This window comes from Eleutherodactylus coqui, chromosome 5 (genome assembly GCF_035609145.1).
Source record: "Eleutherodactylus coqui strain aEleCoq1 chromosome 5, aEleCoq1.hap1, whole genome shotgun sequence".
Lineage (NCBI taxonomy): Eukaryota > Metazoa > Chordata > Amphibia > Anura > Eleutherodactylidae > Eleutherodactylus > Eleutherodactylus coqui.
The window spans coordinates 272,370,995-272,392,082 of NC_089841.1; the positions used below are offsets into that span (position 1 = coordinate 272,370,995).

Here is a 21,088-nt window from a genome sequence, read left to right on the forward strand (position 1 = left end):
CCAATGGGACACCAAATTTATTGGCAATCCATTGCACCTTGGCCAACAGTGAACTGCATACCCTAGTGCACGCTGGAGCGACGCACAAAAAATCGTCCAGGTAATGTAAAATGTCCTGAACCACCCACTCCAAAAAAGAACTGAACACCTCAAAGTAGACACAGGAAATGGAGAACCCCATTGGCAAACACTGATCAACAAAAAACTGCCCCTCCCAAACACACCCCAACACATGGACACTTTCAGGGTGAACAGGCAGCAAACAAAACGTAGATTCTACGTCAGTATTGGCCAACAGCACCCCATTTCCAAACCGCTGCACCCACTTAACTGCCGTGTCAAACAACGTATAAGCTACTGAACACAGTTCAAGAGCTATCCTATCATTCACCTTCTGGAAAAGACAAATGGTGAATTAAACAATACTTGCCCGGCTCCTTCTTTGGACCCCCCCCAAACGGGGAAACTACCTAATTAGGGACCAGCAGGGCCATGCCATCCGTCCCAACGACACTTCCTTTCCCAACTTTTCCTTCACCACTCCTGGAAACTGCAACGCCGAACGCAAATTCTAAACTAAAGAAGGGACCCAATGCTCCAGTGCCGGAATCCTAAAACCTTCTGAAAAACCTAAAAACAAGAACCAACCCTTTTCCAAATCCGGGTACCTACTTAGATAGGGGGCCAACTTGTGAACCCTCACTGGAGTCCTCCCTTTTCCCATTAGCAATTGAGCCCTTCCCCTTTCCTCATTTGAAACACCTGGACGCCCCATGGGCTGTCGTGCTATAGATGGAGCAATTGTGTTTAAAGCGACAACTTGCTCCAAAATTGCACTGGCCTTCATTGAACTGCCAGCAAAACCCTGCGTTCCATACCGTCGTCACCCCACTGCCAGAGGCTAAGCTTCCTCCACTGTTTGCACCGGCAGACCCAGCACTCCCTGGAAAGAACTGCCCATACCGCGTGGGGCGATAAACTTTAACCACAAGCCAATGTCCTTGTGATACCACGAAATATTGGGGTGCACCGCCTTGCGTTGACGTAATTGTTCATCGTACTGCAACCACAGCTGCCTGCCGTACATCCTATGGGCCTCCCCAATGGAGTCTAGATAGCAAAACAGGGTCGAATAATTCTCCATTTGCGGAATAAGCCGCCACCGCTTCTTCTCGTTCTCTTACTTTTTGGTTTCTGCCTGCTTTCCCTTATCCAAATTGAACGTCTCCAACGGTAACAATGAAAATATTTTAACATACTCGTTCTTCTAAATCTTCTTCCGCACCTCTTTCTTAAAATGGGCCCCAAGAGGCCCTCAGAGCAGGCGTACACCTCTCCCTTCACCCTATCATCCAACCAAATTGCATCCCTGTCTTTTTTGGTCTGCACAGCCATTGTCATGCCCCCAGCACGCTGCACACTCCCCACCACCAAACTACCCAGGCTACTCCCAGCCGCCACATCACACTTAACCCCTTGCGGCCCCCACGCTGCCACTGGAGACGCCACTAGCAACCTCTGACCCCCTATCGCACCAATGGAACAGCTCTCACATTTTCCAACAACTCTCTTAACTCACCCGCAAACTCTACGTGCAACTCTCTACTATCCCCAACATCCAAACTCTGACCCCCTCCAACTGACCCACAAGCACATCATCAAACAAACAATACATGGAGCTATGCTCACCAGGCTGCATGGACGCTGTGTCTCTACCAGCCAGACCTCCAGGAACCAGAATCTCTGTGCCGCTCCCTGTCTCCTCAGAATTCCCTCCTGGCACCGCGTCCACAGCTGCCCACCAATATGCTCCAGCCCTCTGCTCCTGCCGTGGAACACACACCACTAACCGCAACCTGGACGTGCTGCTCCCGATGAATCACTCCTGAGTTTCTCATTGGCCCCTGCCCAGAAGCTCCAGCTCCTCCCGATCTGGGTCCAGTTTGCCCCCGGGCCACCACAGCACCCGTAGGAGTCAACACCCTGCTGTCCGTCTCCTTGGCGTCGCTTTCCCAGATACTCCCCCAGCCCGCACTTCACAAGGGGAGCTGTCCATTGCTTGGATCTGCTGCCTGCCGCTGGGCACTACAGGCCCTGCCCCCCGACTGGAGCAGGGGCTCTTGCTCGTCGTGCCCACTGGCTGCTATATCAGAGTCCTCTGAGGCTGTGACTCCCTGACCTGAGGCTTAGGGAGGGTGCCGCTGCCACAAGGGTCAGTAGAGGGACTCCAGAGTCGCCGTTGAGCTCTAGAGGTGACGTCTTCTTCTATCAGTCTGGACAGCGGCCTGGCCCACCGCAACCTCTGCTTCACCGCCGGAGGACTCACTGTTGCTGCGACGCCTCTGCCCAGCACTCCGGACAGCGGCTTTTGCACCCAGTCTGGTCCATGGACACTGGCTGTCGCCCGAAGGTCCTGCAGGATTTGCTCCTCTGACATTTTCCCGGTAACTGCCAAATGACACTACGCTTGCTGCTTTCTGTCACTCACACCTAAAGATGGCACAGACCTCGACCCCCCTTCTTTAAATAACCCCCCACCTCCAATCCCCACTATCACCTCCCATTTTCCAGAAAGTTTCCCACTATTACCCTAACATTAACCCTTCTTTCCCCCTCTTTCACTACTGGTAATCACTTTCTCCACCAGCAAAACACTCACACTTGCTTTCTTTCTCGCTAATGAGTGGTATAGAGAACTTCTGAGAAGAACAGCCCAGGCCGAGCAGCAATCGGGAATCACTCAACCTCCTCCATTCTCCACACATGCAGACTAGAGATGAGCGAGCGCACTCGGATAAGTCAGTTACTCGAGTGAGCCTCGCTCTTCTCGAGTAACTGCATTCTTGTCCGAGCGTGCTCAGGGGGGGGGCGGAGAAGAGCGAGGCTCGAGTAACTGACTTATCCGAGCGTGCTCGCTCATCTCTAATGCAGACCGACCTGGCAGCCTCTCTGTCGTGTGTCCCAGACTCTCTCTTCTCTCCACTCCTCGATCACATGACCACACTTTTGTACCCCAAGCAGGCCAAAACGATACATTTTCCAGACAGGACAGAACATACCAGACATTAACCCTTTTAGTCCTGCAAACAGTATTACACATAAATCAAATACACTCGACAAACAAGACAGTGACACAAGACAAACATAGAACATTCTAGAGGGGACCCCACTAACTCTGCGCCACCACAAATGTACTGCAGCAACGTATCCCAACTCCAGTCCTCAAGTCCCCAACAGGTTATGTTTTCAGGACTTCCTTACGGTCCTTCTACATGTAACCAGCTGTCGGGCAAATGATGCCTTGTCCCAGTGATGCTTGCCTGCGCGCACAGGAGCAGGTATCGCTGGCATCACTCAGAAGTGGGGCCAGCAGGGAAGTGGGGTGATCGGGGAGCGTTCTCCCCCAGCCGCCTCCATTCACTCTAAGTAGACAATTGGACAGAACTGAAAGACTGCGGTTTACACTGAACGGTGCGTTAATCAGTTATCTGCAGGCAGAAACTGGATGACTGAACAACTCTCTTCCAGTTGACGCATGCGTTTACACGGCAGCCTGAACCATTTTCAATGATAATCGATCATGTTAGAGGGCCCTCCGTGCTGTAAAGGGGATGTAATGATTGCCGTTGCTGTCCTCTCCACAGGAAATCCTCAAATCATGACCCGTTGGTGAGTCTTGGCCATTTTACCAGACTTCTGCAAGCTGATATCTTCCATGTTACAGCAATTGGCCGACCTGCTTGGATGAGTTCAGCTGCAAAAACGCAAGTGTGAAGCCGTATTTGGCTGGAAAACACAAGGTCCTCGTCTCCTGGAGGCCGCCGGCTCTCACGTATCGCCATCTATACGTCCTTCTGCATCAGGCTGCTTGTGCTTTGTACATTTCACAGTTGTTTTCGCTGACCAGGAAAGTTCCAGAGATTACAATCCCCAAACAGCCGCTGATGCCCGTCGGGTCCGTTCACGCCTCGTTCGGCCGTCCCGCTGTAATGGCGGTTTGCTTTATTGTACATCCATTAAAGGGGTTGTCCCGCACCGAAACGTTTTTTGTTTTTTTTTCAATAGCCCCCCCGTTCGGCGCGAGACAAACCCGATGCAGGGGTTGAAAAAAAAAAACGGATAGTACTTACCCGAATCCCCGCGCTCCGGTGACTTCTTACTTACCTTGCGAAGATGGCCGCTGGGATCTTCACCCTCGGTGGACCGCAGGTCTTCTGTGCGTTCCATTGCCGATTCCAGCCTCCTGATTGGCTGGAATCGGCACACGTGACGGGGCGGAGCTACGAGGAGCAGCTCTCCAGCACGAGCGGCCCCATTCAACACGGAGAAGACCGGACTGCGCAAGCGCGTCTAATTGGGCGATTAGACGCTGAAAATTAGACGGCACCATGGAGACGGGGACGCCAGCAACGGAACAGGTAAGTGAATAACTTCTGTATGGCTCATAATTAATGCACAATGTACATTACAAAGTGCATTAATATGGCCATACAGAAGTGTATAGACCCACTTGCTGCCGCGGGACAACCCCTTTAATGGATCCGCAGCTCTTCAGTGTGACTTCCATCTTGTTTAATGTTGTCCGTTTGTCAAGTTTCCATCCGGATCCGTTATTAACCGGATGAGGGCTTAAACAGACGAACGTATGCGCTAATATGCTTGCCGCTACGGGGCGTATTTGCGCAGGAGCGCGGTTTAAGTCTTTGTCGATGTGGCTGTTCAAACCCGGCGCTGTTGTGCACAAAAAAAAGCAGAAAGATAATGCGCTGGAATTGTGCGTGAGAACAAAACCATTCAAATCATTGGCTTCACTTCGTCACGTTTTGTGGGCGTGATTTTCACGCCCGCTAAACCTTCCACAAGCACGTTCATCTGCCGAAGCCCTAAAATGTGCAACAAGTTTTCTATCCTGCTGGAAACAATGAATCATGAGAAATCTGTTATTTGTAACAGATTGGATTCCAGTAAGTCCGGCCGCACACGAACGTAAGCATATTTGCGCGCAACTCTGCGTTGCGTTTTTGAAGAATGAACTGCGCTCTTTTGCAAATGCATCGGCATATTTTACTGAACTTTTTGTCCCCGCTAGACACGTTCATCTGCACGCGGGAAACAAACGCATCGCTGGAAATGGCTAATTAGTTTCAGATGTGTTCTATCCCAGCTGGATCCTGCAGTATGATGTGTGTATGCCCCGCCCCCCGCGGCTAAAAATCGCCGATCTGAATGAATACATTAGAATCCAAACCTTCAATTTTTGGATGCAGCTAAGTAGCGGCGTATATACGGTTGTGTGAATGAGGCCAACTTCACACGGGCAAGTGCGATATCACGCCGTGAAACTCGGCCCAATATCGCACTCACCAACACGCGATTTCGCCGTGGATGTTTTTATTTTAAAACCGCCTCGCATCGCTTCGGGGAAGTAGCGATCCTCCGCCACGGCTGTCAGGTTTGCAGAGTTTTTCCCATTGTCTTCAATGGGGAAACCTTGCATCGCACGCGGTACGATGCTGCCGCCGGCACCGTTGATAATTGTAGGCGCTGCGATGCGAGGACACACCCAAAGCTAGGACGTGGCGCAATTTGCTTCCCACAATGTATCACGGTGCAATGGGATGTTAGAAAAAAACGCTCCTGAGTATGACCACAGTCAAAAGAATGTGTTTATATTCATGCGTGATTTCTACGTCTCGCGATCTACAAATACTCTGCGATTTTCTTGGCCGTGTGAAAACGCGCGAGTACGTACAAACTGCTGTGGATACCCGCGAACACTGTTACCGCCTTTGGCATTGATAGCTATTTTTAATCAGGGTGGGTGATTCCCCCGCCCATGTGAACTAGCGGTTCCTGCGCAAATATGAGCAGTATGTGCATGGGCACACGTGCAAGAAACACTCCTTCGTGGCGCAAACTTGTCATGCTACCACGTGCATTTTTGCGCTTACACTGTGAAGCCGCCCTTATACTGGTTGGACATAATCATTGCCGTTCCTCCAGAGGAACTGCATGAAGGGATGGGGTACTTGCACAAGTGTCATTGAGTGGGAACCAAACATCCGATCCCTCTGTCCTGGGGAAGACCCAATGCCATTTGGTCTTTGGCTATGGGCGCTCCTGTCTCACCTCCTCCGCTACCAACAACTTGCGACAAAGATGCGCTACAGTCTTGGAGTATTTTCTATGCAGCCTTGAGATAACACAAGTTCTGTGACACCTTTCACCTCCAGACTTGTGACTTTGGTGGAGAACACCCGCTCCCTTCTTGGCCGTCATTGGAGCAGCTATTCTCCTCCCCAGGGCTGCCTGTTTGTGGGTAAACAAAAGCTCAGGACAGAAAAGAGGAAGAACCGAAACTGGGAACAACAAGGAGGAAGGAGAGAGACCGAACCTCAAGCCAGAGATCAGAGGCAGTGATGCAGGGCCAGTGATCACCCAGCAAGGAAGAGATTGCCAAGAACACTACGGGACAGACGCACACAGGTAAGCGTATTATTATGTGGCCACCGGAGGTACAGGTGTAACCCATGCATGTACTGCTCATTGCAGAAGTGAAGTGGTGCAAAAACTAGACTCTGTTAGGACTTGAAGTGAAGTTGATACCTGGGACTTCTATTGTGGACTTTTAAATTGAACCTGTCAGCAACTATAACCAACATGAACTAAGCTATGATGCTTATAGGCGAGTGGAGTCCAGGGAGCGCTGCCTCATACTCGCCCGGTACCCCGTTCCTGCAGTGTTACCCAGCAAAGACAGTATGTGCTGGCAGCTTGACTCTTCATTCAACTCTGTCTCCTCAGTCACCCAATTCCTCAGTTCCCAATCATTGCTCTACAGACCTGTATAAAGTGTCAAGCATTGATTTGCAGGAATGCTGTCATCCAATAGGTGGCGCTGCAGAGGTATTGTTCCATCTTCCTTATTTGCATATTACCCAGAGGAGCATTAATTATAAGTCTCCTCACCCACCTTCCTGGTGCTCTCTCTAAGGAGAGATGATACCCCTCCTGACTCTATGCAGGTAGATGCGCAGTCAAGCTGCTGGGCACACACTGACTAGGAGACAATATATTTCTTTCTTGCACCAGTCTTCCTCTGTGTCCCCTGACTGATTATAGTTATATGTTTGTATGTTGTTAATCAAGGAAACATCAAGAATGACATAAATGGCTGAAGAGCGGAGAAAACTCCGACTAGTTGTCATGTAGCAAATCCTGGGGGGTTGTACGTGTAGCATGCGGCGTACGTGATGTCTTTGCGGTGGAGCCTCAGACTGATGGATAGACACTTCCTATGAAGTAAAGGAACAGGAATCCAAGACTCTTTGCTCCGATGCAAACTGACATGTCACAGTAGTAATAGGTGGAGGCGTTCAGTTAGATGCATGGACTTTACACCATTATCACAAAAAGATCTGAACAGTTGGATTTTTGGAGATTTTATTGTATCGCAGACATATAAGCTCCAATGTGCAGATGTGATGTCATGTGATCCCACCGGCATATATGTGGTATAGTGCTGCGCCCCCCTGGACACGTGCAGTCATTGTGCGCTATAAACCGCCAAAATCATCCCCAGCCCGGAGGTGCGTGCCGCTGCTGACCTCATTACAATTTGGATATAACTCTTTCTGTAAGGGCTTAAACACACAGGCGCATGCGCTAATATGTTCGCTGCCACTTGCGTGGATGCTAGTGCGCGCAAGTTAGAAAAAACCAGCAGGAAGCTCGGTCCTGCCCCATCTTTCTTTCACAGAGTATTAACGCACGGGAATCCCAATGGTGAAAACAAAACTGTTGAAATTAATGGTTTCATTTAATCCGGGACGAAATCCCAGCCGTCTGAAGAAGCCCTCAGTGTGGCGTCACACGTGGCATAGGAATACGCCACGAACAAACCGGACGCAAAATCTGGATGTCTTATAAATGGATTTTGATGTGGATTTGCCACTGAATTGCCGAGGGCAGAATCCACAGCATTTCTCAAACAATGCAACACATTAATGAGCGCTAGGCCACCGACGCACGGGCGAGTGCTTTCACGCCGATGCAAGGCGGTTTCCTGGCAAAACTGCCTCCCATCACTTCTGTGAAGTAGCGATCCTCCGGCGCAGCTTTCAGGAGCGTCAGAGGATCGGCAAGTATTTCTCATTGTTTTGCATGGGAAACCGTGCATTGCCCTCCGTTCACACGGCACGATGGGCTTTACTGTCCCATTGAAAACAATGAGCGATGCATTCCGAGAACTAAACGATGGGACAAGAATGGAGTTCATATTGGTGTGAGGTGTGTGTGCAGACACAGCTACAAGGAACACAGTAGAAATCAGTTTAGTAGTTTGTATTTATCTCCCATGGTCAACAAGACGTAGCGTTTCATCTCATCCGTTATTAACCGAGTGTTCATTCTAGAAGAGACTTTTCTTAAAGATCCGGTACTGCAGATTCACCTTGGTTACCACTTTTCCCTCCTTTCTCTCCTGCAGGCTTCTCCCTATGGCCATCATGTCTCCTGAGGCGTTCCAGGAGGTAGAAACCACTACTTGCCTCTTGAGTGGAATGTCCTCCGTTGCTTCGAAGATAAGCCGGGCAGCTTTATCTGTACTTTTCTTCATCCGCTTTGGGATTTTGTTCCTTGGATGTAAAACAATATGGCAGGATGAAGAGAGAGATTTCCTTTGCAACTCCACGCGGTCACTGTGCAGGCCGAGCTGCTTCGACGAGTTCTTGCCTATCTCCCCATTCAGTCTTTTCGCCTTCCAGATGGTGGCAGTGCTCACGCACTCGCTATGTGTGGCCTGCTTTGCCCGCTCTGCGTTTCAGGTAAGGGAAGGCTGGTTGCAAACCCAACTTAGAAGAAAGAAAGTGCAGTTCAACCTTCATGTTATCGGACTGATTAGCAGGATGCTTATTGAGGTCCTCTTCATCCTGACGTACTATAAAGTAACGGAAGGCTTTGTGCACCGGAGGACATTTCACTGCCAATCTGCACTGTGTGAGCGGTCGGTTATATGTACAGATATGAATTCAACGGTGAAGAACGCCTTTAGCTGGTGCCTATGTGCAGCGTCGGCTGGCAGTGCCGGGATCTGTCTGTGGGAGCTAATAGCCAGCTTACCATTCATGCAGCATACAAGCAGCTTGTCAACCACTCATGTGCCGTGTAAGAAGCAGCGCTCCTAGATCATTCACCGCTTGGCATCCAACTCTCAACCTTATGTTTTATGGTGCCTATGTGCAGCGTCGGCTGGCAGTGCCGGGATCTGTCTGTGGGAGCTAATAGCCAGCTTACCATTCATGCAGCATACAAGCAGCTTGTCAACCACTCATGTGCCGTGTAAGAAGCAGCACTTCTAGATCATTCACTGGTGGAATCTTTTACTAGATACGGACAGACTGTAAATGTACCAACATGGAAAAACATCTACACTCAACTTCTGCTTCCCCTAGGAACAGATGAGAATGGAGACCGTATGTTTCCAAGGGCTACATGAAGATTAGGAACCAAAGTCCACGCAACCTTTCTGTGTGTCTCCGCTGTCGTCACCCGTGACCTCTGTGTGTTTTATAGATTCTACTACACGCATTATCTGATAATATAGGCAAACTGTGGATTGCAAGCGCATTAATGATGCGAATAGTCCTGGGTAACTGATGCCAGCGGCGTTGGGTCAAGCGTCTGCACCACCCTCGTTAACGGATGATTATTCTTTGCTTTCACACACACATTTTTTTGATAAACCTTTTTAGGGGTATTTTCTTCCCATAATGCTGGGAAGTGTTTTCCCATAGTGGTTTTTGTGACCTTCTTTTCGCTGGCCGTTTGTTTTTGGGTCAGTGTTGTCTTCTTGCAGTGGGCTGTCAGTTTGCCTTCATGCATGGGCTTCTCTGTAGGATATAAAACAACACAAAAAACCTGCAGCTGTAACTAAAAAAAAGAGACCGCCACCCTCCAAATATATGTGAAAAAAGGGCTTGCATGTACCATTTAAAAACATTGCCGATTCCTTTTTTTATGTGCTGGTTTGTTTTCTTTATGGGGGGGGCGCAGGTAGCATCTATGAAGCATCACAGCAACAAGGAAAGCAGCGCAGCACTAAGCCCTTCTCACCAGCTGCTCCATAGTACCGTGTGTTCCCGAAAATAAGCCCTACCCTGATTTTTTTTTTTTTTAAATAAACTCCTTGCCTCCAGCAAGCAATTGCTGATTGGTTCTCAAGTGCCACGGCTCAGCCAATTACAGTAATTGCAAAAAAAAAAACCCTAATTTATACCCACCACCCATATTCCGCGCCATTCCAGCCCTCATCACTGGCCTGTGTTCACTTGCAGTGCAGCGGTGATGTTCCACATACACGAGTGCTGCAGCTAATGGCTGGCCTCCGCCACTACAGCCCAATAAACAGAGGTGAGGACAGGAGTGCTGCCACTGGTAGAACCAGCTCTTTATTGGATGCCTTAGAAAGCTCTGCTGTAAAGGGCGGATGCTGCAGTGAAAATCATCAGAAAGAAATGGCCACCACGGATTTCAGCGTAGATGAGACTTTTAACGCCGCGTCTGCTCTGCTGGTATTGCATTCTGCACATAGTATGTAAGGAGGGAGTCTCCACTAAAGGAAAACTAAACCCAACTAGAATTATAAAAGTGAGGGCCAAGTTTTGACTTGTTCGTGCGCTCATACGCCCCGTAACAGCGAGCACATTTTTGCGCACGCGCCTATCCTTGCCCTTATTGATCAAGAAGAGGAGACCGAGGCGGAATAGCAGTTAGATATCTGCGAATGCAGCGGCGTATCTTACTCTACTTTTGTGCACACAAGTTGCACACGCAAAAACCGCGCACCGACGGCCAATAGCTTCACGAGTTCAGAATGTTCTCCCTGAGCAAATCCCCAGGAACATGGAGCGCACGGCGCATTGTTTTTGTGCAACCAATGTTTTTTGCGTAAATCGAGCATAAAAGGATCGTGCCGGACTAGAGAGAGAAGAAAAACAAGGTTCTGCGTCTTCTTGAGCTCCATGTCGGTCCACGGACGGTGTCTAGGACTGCATCTAGTATCCAGACAGGTGGATGGAGCTGAACTGCAATGCCAGACCCGGCCAACGAGCCTGTTGTAGATGCTGCGTTCACACGGCGCCGATCCGCAGCAGATTTCATCCTTTCAATTAAAAGGATTTGCTCCAAAATCTGCAGCAAATCAGCTTCTATGTTTGGTGTTCAGTTAAAGGGATATTTTGGTTCCAGCCAGTAAAAGCACCGTGAAGTGCCGCGCCACGCCACGCAGTCATACTAACCAAAGATTTACATTCTCCAAGAATATTAAAAAAGATTACCCGACAGGATGCCGGTCATCAGGGATCTAGTGGTAGACAAGAGTGAAAACCTTTGTGAAGCAGAACGCCATCAGTCACATTAACCCATTAAGGACCAAGTACCATAAATTTACAGCGCTCAGGCCTGGGCTTTAATCCAAAGTAAAAATACGGCAGAGGATTAAAGCTCCTGCAATGTGGCAGGAACAGGTCGGGTCCTCGGCTGTCAGCGACAGCCCAGGACCTGGAGGAAGAGGTAGAATCGGTTGTAACCTCTTCGGTCTTCTGTCTTGCAGACTACATGGCTCTCAATGATCACTATGTAGTGAAGAGAGAAAGTGGAAGTGTCACATCCACTATTCAACCTGGCAATCACATGACCGCTGGGTCTTAATAGGCCCAGATTAACTCTGTTAGTGGCAGACCAGGGTGGGGTGGGGATGAGGAATGCTACCATACTATGGATGCCCCAGATACAGTGGAAAAGTGTGATGGTTAAAAGGAGGACCAAAAAAAAAGTGAATGACCCCCTGCGGTCTTATATGACATCATAGGGGGCACAGATGTTAAAAAAAAAAAAAAAACAAATGAACGCATTGCTGCACTTCATTTTAACATAAATATACTAATTGCAAAAATAAAAACTACAAATTGAAAAGAAAAGGGGAAAAAAAAATCTGTGAAAAAGAGACTCGAAAAAAAATGCAGCAAAAATAATTATGTTAGCTGTAGAGAGAAAAAAAAAATTAAAAAAACACCACATTGGTAAAATCCCTTAAAGTGCCTGGTCCTTAAGGGGTTAAAGAGGTTGTTGTATGGTAAATACTGCTATTTGCGGCCAACATGACCCGGCCCAACCCTCCGGGCAGCGCCCTTGGTGTCTGCAGGAGCTCCAAGGAGACCAAGAGGACATGGCAAGTATCTGCAACACACAACAGCCGCCGGCCGCCCGGCTCCTGCTGGTCTCCTCGGTACGAGGATTCCCCTCTCCGCCCTCTCACACACGGCACCGTGACATCATTTCCATTTAATGTCCCTCCACGCTTTGACACGCTGCAGTGTTGTAGAGGGCTTATTCACAAAGCACTAGTGGAATCACATCTTACGAGTGCGATATATGCACACATAATACGCTGTGATTTATTTCCCACATTATGGTGCCATGCGGAAAACCATCACTCATGTGTATGAGCCCCTCCAAAAGAACGGGGGTTGATATTTATGAAAAATTTGTGGGTCTCACAACAAATGTTATTTTGAAAAAAACCCCTTGCCAGCCGCACTTACCTGTTCACCACCACCATCACCACCCCCCCCCTTACCACACCGTAATCCGCAGGTTGCCAAGGCCAGCGCCACCTGGGCATATGTGCAGAGAATCGATCCTACTGCTTTCAATGAATTCGTTCACATGAATACGCTTTCCTGCACAGTTTGGTTACGCCAAAAACCCAAACAAGCAAAGCCGTGCCATATTTTCCTGAGCATTTGCGCACCAAAGGTCTGTATAGATGCCAATGGAGGGGGATATACAAGTGTGCAGGCAATACTCAAGGAGATGCGCGATACGTGGTGCGAGTTTGCTGGAAATAGAATTCATTAGATTAGCCGTTTACGACCCCGTCTGCTCGCACCGAACACGCTGAAACTACAGCAAAATACACCAATGCGTGCGCAAAAAGAAGCCGCTCCGCTTGTGCCGCCGGTCTCTGTGAGCACTTACCTACTCCTGCGCCCGCAGCAATACGATCAGTAACCGCACTGTCTGCACTGGATCTCGGAGCGCCTCCCTTCAGATGGTAACTTGTGCCATTTGTACATTGCCGAGGGGACTGAAGGTTTTCGGGAGGTTCCCCTCAACAGGGAGCATCCTGAGCAACACTTCTATAGATCTAAATGGCCTTAAGTTCCCCGGCGGCAGGAGTGTTGCAGCCGTTTGTCTGGCCAGGATTGGGGACGCAGCGCTCCCTTAACAGCAGTCAGTACATGACGTGAGCGAACGCAGAGGGGCCACGTTGGCTGGTGGTTACAGGCCAGTTTACACAGGTCCAGCAGCATTTCCAAACCCTTTCAGCCTCGGGGCACCACACCACAACAGTGGGTATTGTTATGGGATCATCAATAACCACCACCAATATTCTTGGCACCTGGCAGCCTCTAGTGAGCGCAGTGGCACTGGCCACACCCACTCATCACCTGACGGGCAGCACTGCGCTAACAAGAGCCTGCCATGTGACGAAGAGAGCAGACAGCTGAAGACCTCGGAGGGGAGCGCTGCACCTTTTGAAACAAGCGGCAGGGACACAACTGATTTGGAGTCCTGAGTACGGAGGTCACAGTGGACATTTTGCATTTCTAGCCAGTGTAAACATATCCTAAAGAGGAGCTTCTGGGCAATTGGTGCTTTATGTCAACTTTGGTGCAGGTGAGCACCAAGATATGCTAAACGTGCCGGACAGTGGCCCCTCTGTGTTCCTGGCCTGATCACCTCCCCACGTAATGATGATCCATTCTATTCAGCCCTGTCCCTGCCATACTTCCTAGCAGCAGAGCAGAGGCACGATCATGGCTGCACTGACACCACACCGTGAAGTTGTAAGCACGGCGCTGCTGCAGGATGCATGGACGGCAGTGTGCACACCTGGTCAGGTAAAGTGGAATCTGGGTGCACACACTGCCATCAGGGTATCTTGCAGCAGCGCCGTGTTAATCACATGTGTGGCTCTTAGGCGGTCAGTGTACCGGGATAGTATGCAGTCAGTACAGCCGTGAGCCCCTGCTCATTTTGCTGTGAAGGCTGATGGGTAGGAGGTTAGATACAAAAACATTTTTTGGCCACAATAAATTGAAAAGCCGCGCCCCTCGGAAGATTCTGATCAGTAGTGGATTCAAGAAAGAGAAATATTTTCAGATCATGTGATGAAAAGTACTGAATGCCGGTGTGCGAATGGGGCCGAAAGATAAATGGTGTCAAGCGTCCCCCAACAGAAAGTCTGCCGCATGTAACTTAGTGAGGCCTCTTTCACACGGGCGTTGTGATCTCTGGCCACCCGCATCCTCCGTGAAAGAAAGCCTAAATCTCACATTTTCTTCCCCATTTATACAGCCGGAGGCGGCATATGAGCTGCAGCCCAGAATTCTGTTGGCCGGGGAGAGTTTAGCGATGCCAAGCTTTCTCCTCCTCCCTTTGCTGGCTGATCATGGCAATAGAAGCCTATGTGAGCTGTTGGGTAATCACAGCCCATCTTTTCTGGACGCACGTAGAAGTGACCATCCAGTTATGTGCCATCATTTCCAGACAGCCAATTTTATACGCCAGAAAAAAATTTAAAAAAAATCAAAAAAAAAAATCGCCCATCTGAACGAAAGCATCGAGATCCAAGGCTTCCGATTGTTGCGATTTTCGGATGACGATGCGATGAAACGTTTGTGTGAATACGGCCTAAAGCAGATATTTACATCTAAAAGCACCACAAAGTTACACAAGAACACCGGGACTGGAAAACCACCTTTATTTACAACATAAGCCGATTACTTCAGTGGAATAAACCTGGAGGAGTGAGTGGCGCCAATACCGGGTCTGCCGTGCTTCACAGGCTTGTAAGTGATGGAGAATTCGCCCAGGTAGTGTCCAATCATCTCGGGCTGCAAGAGAGGAAACAGAATACTGTAAGAACCGGATGGAGCGGCCGCTCATACATCTTCATGCAATCCGTGTTAGGCTGCCTGTCCACGGGCGTTTTTGCATTGCGTTACCCCTGGCTGGATTATCGCTGCGGATAACGCAGTGAAAGCTTCCCATAGCATTACTATGGGAAGCGCAGCCTACTGTCCACGAACGGAGAAGCAGAGCGATTTTTCGCCCATAGGATTCAAAAATCGCAGCATGCTGCGATTTGCCGCAGTTCTCCACGGTAAGTCTATCAGATAGGCTCAGTGCGGAGAAGCGGTGTTGGCTCCTGCTCCCTGGCGATCTGCCACGGGATATCGCTACGCCCGTGGACAGGCAGCCTTAATTGTGGCACAAAACAGGCATCCAACATTTGTCCATAAACAAAGTTACACCCCCACAAAACAAAACTTTTTCCCATGGCGACAGAACCACAGGGGTCAATAAGCGAGAGAGATCTTGTTTTCATTTCAAGTAGATTTGCCCCATGCCAACTTTTTCTACCAAATTTAAAAGACCGATGGGAACAAAAGTGGCGGAGGTCTTCATCTCACATACTAAAAGTGGCGGAGGTCTTCATCTCACATACCGACTGCTGCGGTTCCATCCTACTTTCTGCATAGTAAAACTAAGTCGCATCGGATGCAAAGTGCAACATGGAAGAATTCTAAGGCTTCGCTCAGATCAGAGGTTCCTTCCAGAACCTTCCCTAAAAATCCCACATAAAACACTGCGAGCAACAACACTTCATTAGGGAAAAACGGAACTGCAGAGCAGCAGCTGACAAAACCCATTATAGTCAATGGGTTCCATTTAGCGCCGTTTGTGTCCAGCACTTCCCTTTTTAGACATGGTTTGGCTCCTAGGCCAACATGTGAATGAGCCCTGAGCCACATTGCCATGCTGATGGCCCCCTGGCCCAGGAAGTCAATGCAGTGGTCATGTGACCGCTACAGCAACTTCCTGGAAAGGGGAAGGAGGGACAACAGTCATCTGGCTGGCACGGATATCAGAGCCTGTACATGCGATTCTCCCAGCTGCTCCCCTATAGCCGGCCGCCTGAACTCTCAGGTGCGGGCTCTCGGAAACCCAACCGCTTCCGTTCCAGCGCCCGTTATACCAATGTCTCCCAGTCAAACAGCACAAGTTTAGGGGCGACTTCAGATGAGTGAATGCGATAGTGACCTTCACTGTGCTGCGTTACCGTCGACACCGCGATTTAAGAGGCTGAGCAGCCCAATTAGTCCCCGGAGTTATCGATTGCCTGCAAGATTTCCGTTCATTGTGCACTTCATGGCGGGGGGGGGGGGGGGGGGGGGGGGGGGGGGGGCGCTTTAGCATCAAAAGAGTTTTTTGTTTTGCCTTTTTTCTAACAGTTGCACGCACAAAAACAAGTACGGACCCGCTGAGAACGGGATCTATTTTCTGTGCGCACAAACACCTGAAGCCGCCCCCCCAACACACTTTACTTCCTAGAACCCCCCATTGTACAGAGCAAAAAATTCTAAGTAGAATTTCTTACGTATGAACGCCATAGGCACTCCTAAGTGGCCCGCCACCAGTGCCTAGTGGAACTACACATCCCAGCATGCTGCAGGATGCCAAGACACACTTTGCCTTTGACTTTAGGGAACCTGTCAGGAAGATGCCGGCCGTTTTCTGGCAGATTCGGCACAGAAAACAACCGTAATGGCTGCAATCAGATGCTTGTACCCCTCTCACAGATGAGAGGATCAGCGGACCAGCGCGGGAGGTGGCTAGAGGATGATAAATGCGTGAGCGAGAGGGAACCTACCTGGTGTGGCGTGCCCGTCAGGGGACAGGCATCCACACCGCCAGTCTTGATAAAATATCCAGAAGGGAAAGATCCCGAGTCCAGAGGGAGAGCGTCTGGGGAAGAGCCCATGGGTGGAAGAATCATGGTCAGGACCACCATGGACAGCACAGATGAAGGCGGGGCCAGTACACAGCGCCAAATGCTGCTGGAGGTCACATCAGTCAACCCAGGAATACGACCGTTCGGCGTGACTAGAGCGGCTTTATGCATGCAAGACAAAGACATAACAGAAAGAAGCCAAACATGCATTCCCTGGTACTGCAGGGCGGCCCAATCATCATGCCCCCCCGATAGTATGCAGAGCGCCAGATTGCAATATGAGCGAGCTAAAAGTTCAATGCACAGTAATGTGCGGCCACGCAACTCAACCAGATAGGGGGAGGGGTGACTGCTGAGAACATAGCCCACCCATATAAACTGATACCAAGCATGCTAGCCATAGACAAGTGCAACACACCAATATAATACAGGATTACAACCCATACTGGCAAAGCAATGGGTTGCTGTGTATTACCACAGTGCGCCACACTGGCAGGGCACCCCGGGCTCCCCCAGCACCTATAACAGTGCGCCACACTGGCAGGGCACCCCGGAGAAACAAAAAACAAAACAAACCTCACTGATAAATGCCAGGCCTTGGGTTGAGTTGCTTGGTCGCACATTAGTCGGCACTGAACATTTAGCTCCCGACTGTCTGCATGCTACTAGAGGATGTGGTGATCAGACCGCCTGTAGCGCCAGATGACACATAGTCAGCCTCTTCTCCTGTGAGTTATACCAGCATGCAGGACATCCGTTACAGGAGGTCAGCGACCATTCACAACAGGTCTAGAAAACAGACCTCCAATGGAACCCCGGACAGAAGCGCAGACTGACGGGGACACTTAGTTTCCAGCATTTGTGTCGGACAGGGTAACATAGCCGACTGCACCGCTCCGTACAGACACTGGAAGCCTTACTGAAATCTGTGGGGGTACTGGTGTAGCTTGGCGCCACCGGAGGCTAGGGGTTTGACAGGAGGAACGCCCCTCTCACACCCCTAGCTGCAGATTTGTGAAATATGGCAAGGTCCTGGAATGGATTACGGGAAGAAGTGTGGGATGTAAGTGATCCGCCGGTCTGCTGCAATCCTGTAACCCGGCTGTGTGTCACAGTGCTACCGCTGTTGCTTGCTTGGGGGAGGATGCGGTCCGTGTGTCATACCCAGCCCAGTGTAAGCCCTCATGCACTGAGCGCTGTGTCCATTGTTTGCTCTAGTCTGTGCAGCTTCAGCGGGGGCCGCTTTCAGCATTGTCAAGAAAATATTTAGTGGCCTGCCAGGACCTGAAGGTGACCCATCTGTGGAGCCAATCAGGTGCAGGGGGCATCAACCCCCCCCCCAATCTTGTCTCCACTAGGACTACCTGGTGGCGGCAAGATACGCTGCGGTTCCATCTGAACACCGTTCTCAGGGATGTGCGCGTCTCTCAGCACTCCGGTCTATGTGTGCCGCTGCTCAGCAGCTACATGAAGCACTGAATACGTGCGCCGCCTGGCAGCCAAGACCACTTAGGCTGCGGTCACACGGACAGACATGCTGCAGGCCCTCCGCAGGGAATTCCACAGGCATTTTTAAACCAGAAATAAAGCGGTGAGGCGGATGAGATCTACAAGACTCCGGTTCACTCGCTGCCGGCCGGCCGCTGCCAACAAGCTGTGCGAAGGTTGACACGCAGCGCAGAATTCAAGTACGCAACATGTCAGTTCTGGCGCCGCTTCCGCTGCAGATTCTTTTCTAACGGGAGCGGTTTCTGCAGCACAATACAGGATATACTTCACTGCAACGGCGGCGGCCTAGCAGCGCTTCTGTGCGGTAACAACGTGGACGTCCTACCCCATGTGACCCCAGCCTAGCAGCGCCACCGCGGACGTCCCACCCCATGTGACCCCAGCCTAGCAGCGCTTCTGTGCAGTGCCATCACGGACATCCCACCCCATGTGACCCCAGCCTTGCGGCGCCACCGCGGACGTTGCACCCCATGTGACCCCAGCCTTGCGGCGCCACCGGACGTCCCACCCCATGTGACCCCAGCAGTGCAGCGCCATCACGGACGTCCCACCCCATGTGACCCCAGCAGTGCAGCGCCATCACGGACGTCCCACCCCATGTGACCCCAGCAGTGCAGCTACACCGCGGACGTCCCACCCCATGTGACCCCAGCAGTGCAGCGCCATCACGGACGTCCCACCCCATGTGACCCCAGCAGTGCAGCTACACGCCGTCCCGAGGTAGGAGAACACTAACCTTGATTTCAACCTGGTTGAAGGATTTGCCGTTGTAGACGCCCACCATGCTGCCCACCATCTCCGGCAGGATGATCATGTCCCTCAGATGTGTCTTGATGACCTCCGGTTTCTCCATGGGAGGGGCTTCCTTCTTGGCCTTACGCAGGCGTTTCAGAAGAGAGTTCTGCTTGCGGCGTAGACCCCTGTTCAGCCGGCGGCGCTGCCGGGCGCAGTACAGCTGCATGATCTGCTCGCTGTGGGAGAGAGAGAGATATGAGAGGCTGCTCAGGATACCGGGTGGTCTGTAACTCACCGCCATGAGCAGAAAGCGCTGTCAACATTGCAGTGGCCAGTTTTGGTACTACAGGCCCAGCTTTCATTGAATTCAAAGGGAACTGTACCCGCGGTATTAACCCTGCACACGGTATCCGCTGACTGATTGGCTACAGCTGACTCCGCCCATTTATAGTTGATCAGCACTAAAATTGCCACAAACATCGCAGAACCCTTCTGAGCAGCTGAAGAGCCTGCAGGCACCGTGTGTGTGCTCCCCTTACTGAGCGCCACAGGGTGGCGCCGGTCACACCAATGTCTGCTGGGGATCTGAGTCTCTTCTCAGCGGCGCACTGAATCCGGCAGCCATAAACATCGCAGTGCGCTCCCATCTATAAGCATTACATTAGACACAGAGGGCATATTTGGTATTTCAGGCGCAGTTCAGTAGCGGTGAGCGATTCTAGCGACCTGATTGGTTGTTGGGGACACACCTATTTGGAGATGTGCATGAGTGGGCAGCCAGTTAAATAAGCAGCAGCAGGGCCGTAGGAGGGTCGGCAACTAACCCTAACCCCCCTGAAGTAGTACTCGAGCACATCTCCAAATGGGGGTGTGTACCCAACAACCAATGAGGTTGCTGGAATCGCTCACCGCTACTGAAATACAATATATGCGCACAGAGCAGGCTGCAGCGTGTGCGAGAGCGCCCCGCATCACGCCAGAGCGCCCGTTCTCTACAGCAGCGGAAACACCACCACCCAGTCATATTGTATATGGTTGCCGTTGACTACAGCAGCGTGCGTGGCACATATGGTGGCCTGTGATTGGCTGATCTCCGCAGCTGTACGCTACACGACTCACGCTGCGGTTTACTCATACGGCAGCCGCCTGTAAGCTGATAACACATGGCGCCAGTCACTCCACAAAGCGCAGCGGCGGCCTCACTCACTAGGACATGTCCAGCAGCTGGTCCAGGTCCACGCCGCGGTACGTGAACTTCCGGAAGGTCCTCTTCTTCTTCTGTTCAGCGTCCGCCTGCTGACAAGATGAGAGAAGGGGAGGATGAGGCTACTAGTCATGGCGGAGCCCGCACACGGCAAGCAGGGGGTTAATGGGTCACACGGGACCGCTCCCTGCTCCCACCGACACACGGCGGCGGCCGGGAAACCACCGGCACACCCGCCATCCCTACCCCACCAGTCACACACGGCAGACAACCCACAACCAGCGCCGCCGACGACGGATGGCAGCGGATGGTCACTACACACGGAGGCACCCACCATCTTGTCCAGGAGCCGCAAAGGAAAAGAGAGAGATCTCGTCCGCGACCACAGATATCGCGAGAGGGCGGAGCGCTTCCGCTCTGTGACGTCCTTCCGGCGCTCAGGCTTCTTACGTAGCAGTGGGAGTCTGCGGCGGCCATGTTTGATAATGGCGGCATTACTTGTAACTGTGGACGGAACGCATATATCCCTATTCAACACACCGCTGCTGTGTGAGATGTGTGCGAACTGAGAACCAGTACAGAGTTCACTACAGACTGAACTATATGTCCACACTCATTGTCAGTAACATCCCCCCACCTAGGAGTATATATATATATATATATATATATATATATATATATAGATTAGCGTGGGCCTTATTTTTCAACTTTCTAATAGTTACCCCCCCCCCCCATCTCGTTCCAATCAACAAAAAAAAGATCTGCACCACATTCCAGCT

At 50.8% G+C, this 21,088-nt stretch overlaps 2 protein-coding genes and 1 long non-coding RNA gene across 3 annotated transcripts; 2 read left to right on the forward strand and 1 right to left on the reverse strand.

Moving 5' to 3' along the window:
- Window positions 1-6,350: 6,350 nt before the first annotated feature.
- Window positions 6,351-10,018, forward strand: LOC136627138 (gap junction beta-1 protein-like). Its single transcript, XM_066602076.1, has 2 exons — window positions 6,351-6,486; window positions 8,489-10,018. Exon 2 carries the CDS (start codon window positions 8,499-8,501, stop codon window positions 9,183-9,185), a length of 687 nt encoding a protein of 228 aa, XP_066458173.1. The 5' UTR covers window positions 6,351-6,486; window positions 8,489-8,498; the 3' UTR covers window positions 9,186-10,018.
- Window positions 10,019-14,810: 4,792 nt separating this feature from the next.
- On the reverse strand, window positions 14,811-20,749 carry RPS15 (ribosomal protein S15). Its single transcript, XM_066604703.1, has 4 exons — window positions 20,644-20,749; window positions 20,313-20,398; window positions 19,107-19,341; window positions 14,811-14,960 (listed from the first exon to the last, which is right to left on the reverse strand). Exons 1-4 carry the CDS (start codon window positions 20,644-20,646, stop codon window positions 14,847-14,849), a joined length of 438 nt encoding a protein of 145 aa, XP_066460800.1. The 5' UTR covers window positions 20,647-20,749; the 3' UTR covers window positions 14,811-14,846.
- On the forward strand, window positions 15,465-15,746 carry LOC136628640 (uncharacterized). Its single transcript, XR_010792895.1, has 2 exons — window positions 15,465-15,526; window positions 15,558-15,746. It is a non-coding gene; the product is annotated as an uncharacterized lncRNA (long non-coding RNA).
- Window positions 20,750-21,088: the final 339 nt, after the last annotated feature.

Bases quoted from the DNA above. Each gene is read 5' to 3' on its own strand.
- LOC136627138 (XM_066602076.1), top strand. From the start codon at position 8,499: ATGGCCATCATGTCTCCTGAGGCGTTCCAGGAGGTAGAAACCACTACT.
- RPS15 (XM_066604703.1), bottom strand. The intron at 19,342-20,312 runs GTGAGTGAGGCC...TCTCTCCCACAG, and splicing joins CAGCTGCTGGACATGTCCTA to CGAGCAGATCATGCAGCTGT. The intron at 14,961-19,106 runs GTTAGTGTTCTC...CCTCTCTTGCAG, and splicing joins TCAACCAGGTTGAAATCAAG to CCCGAGATGATTGGACACTA.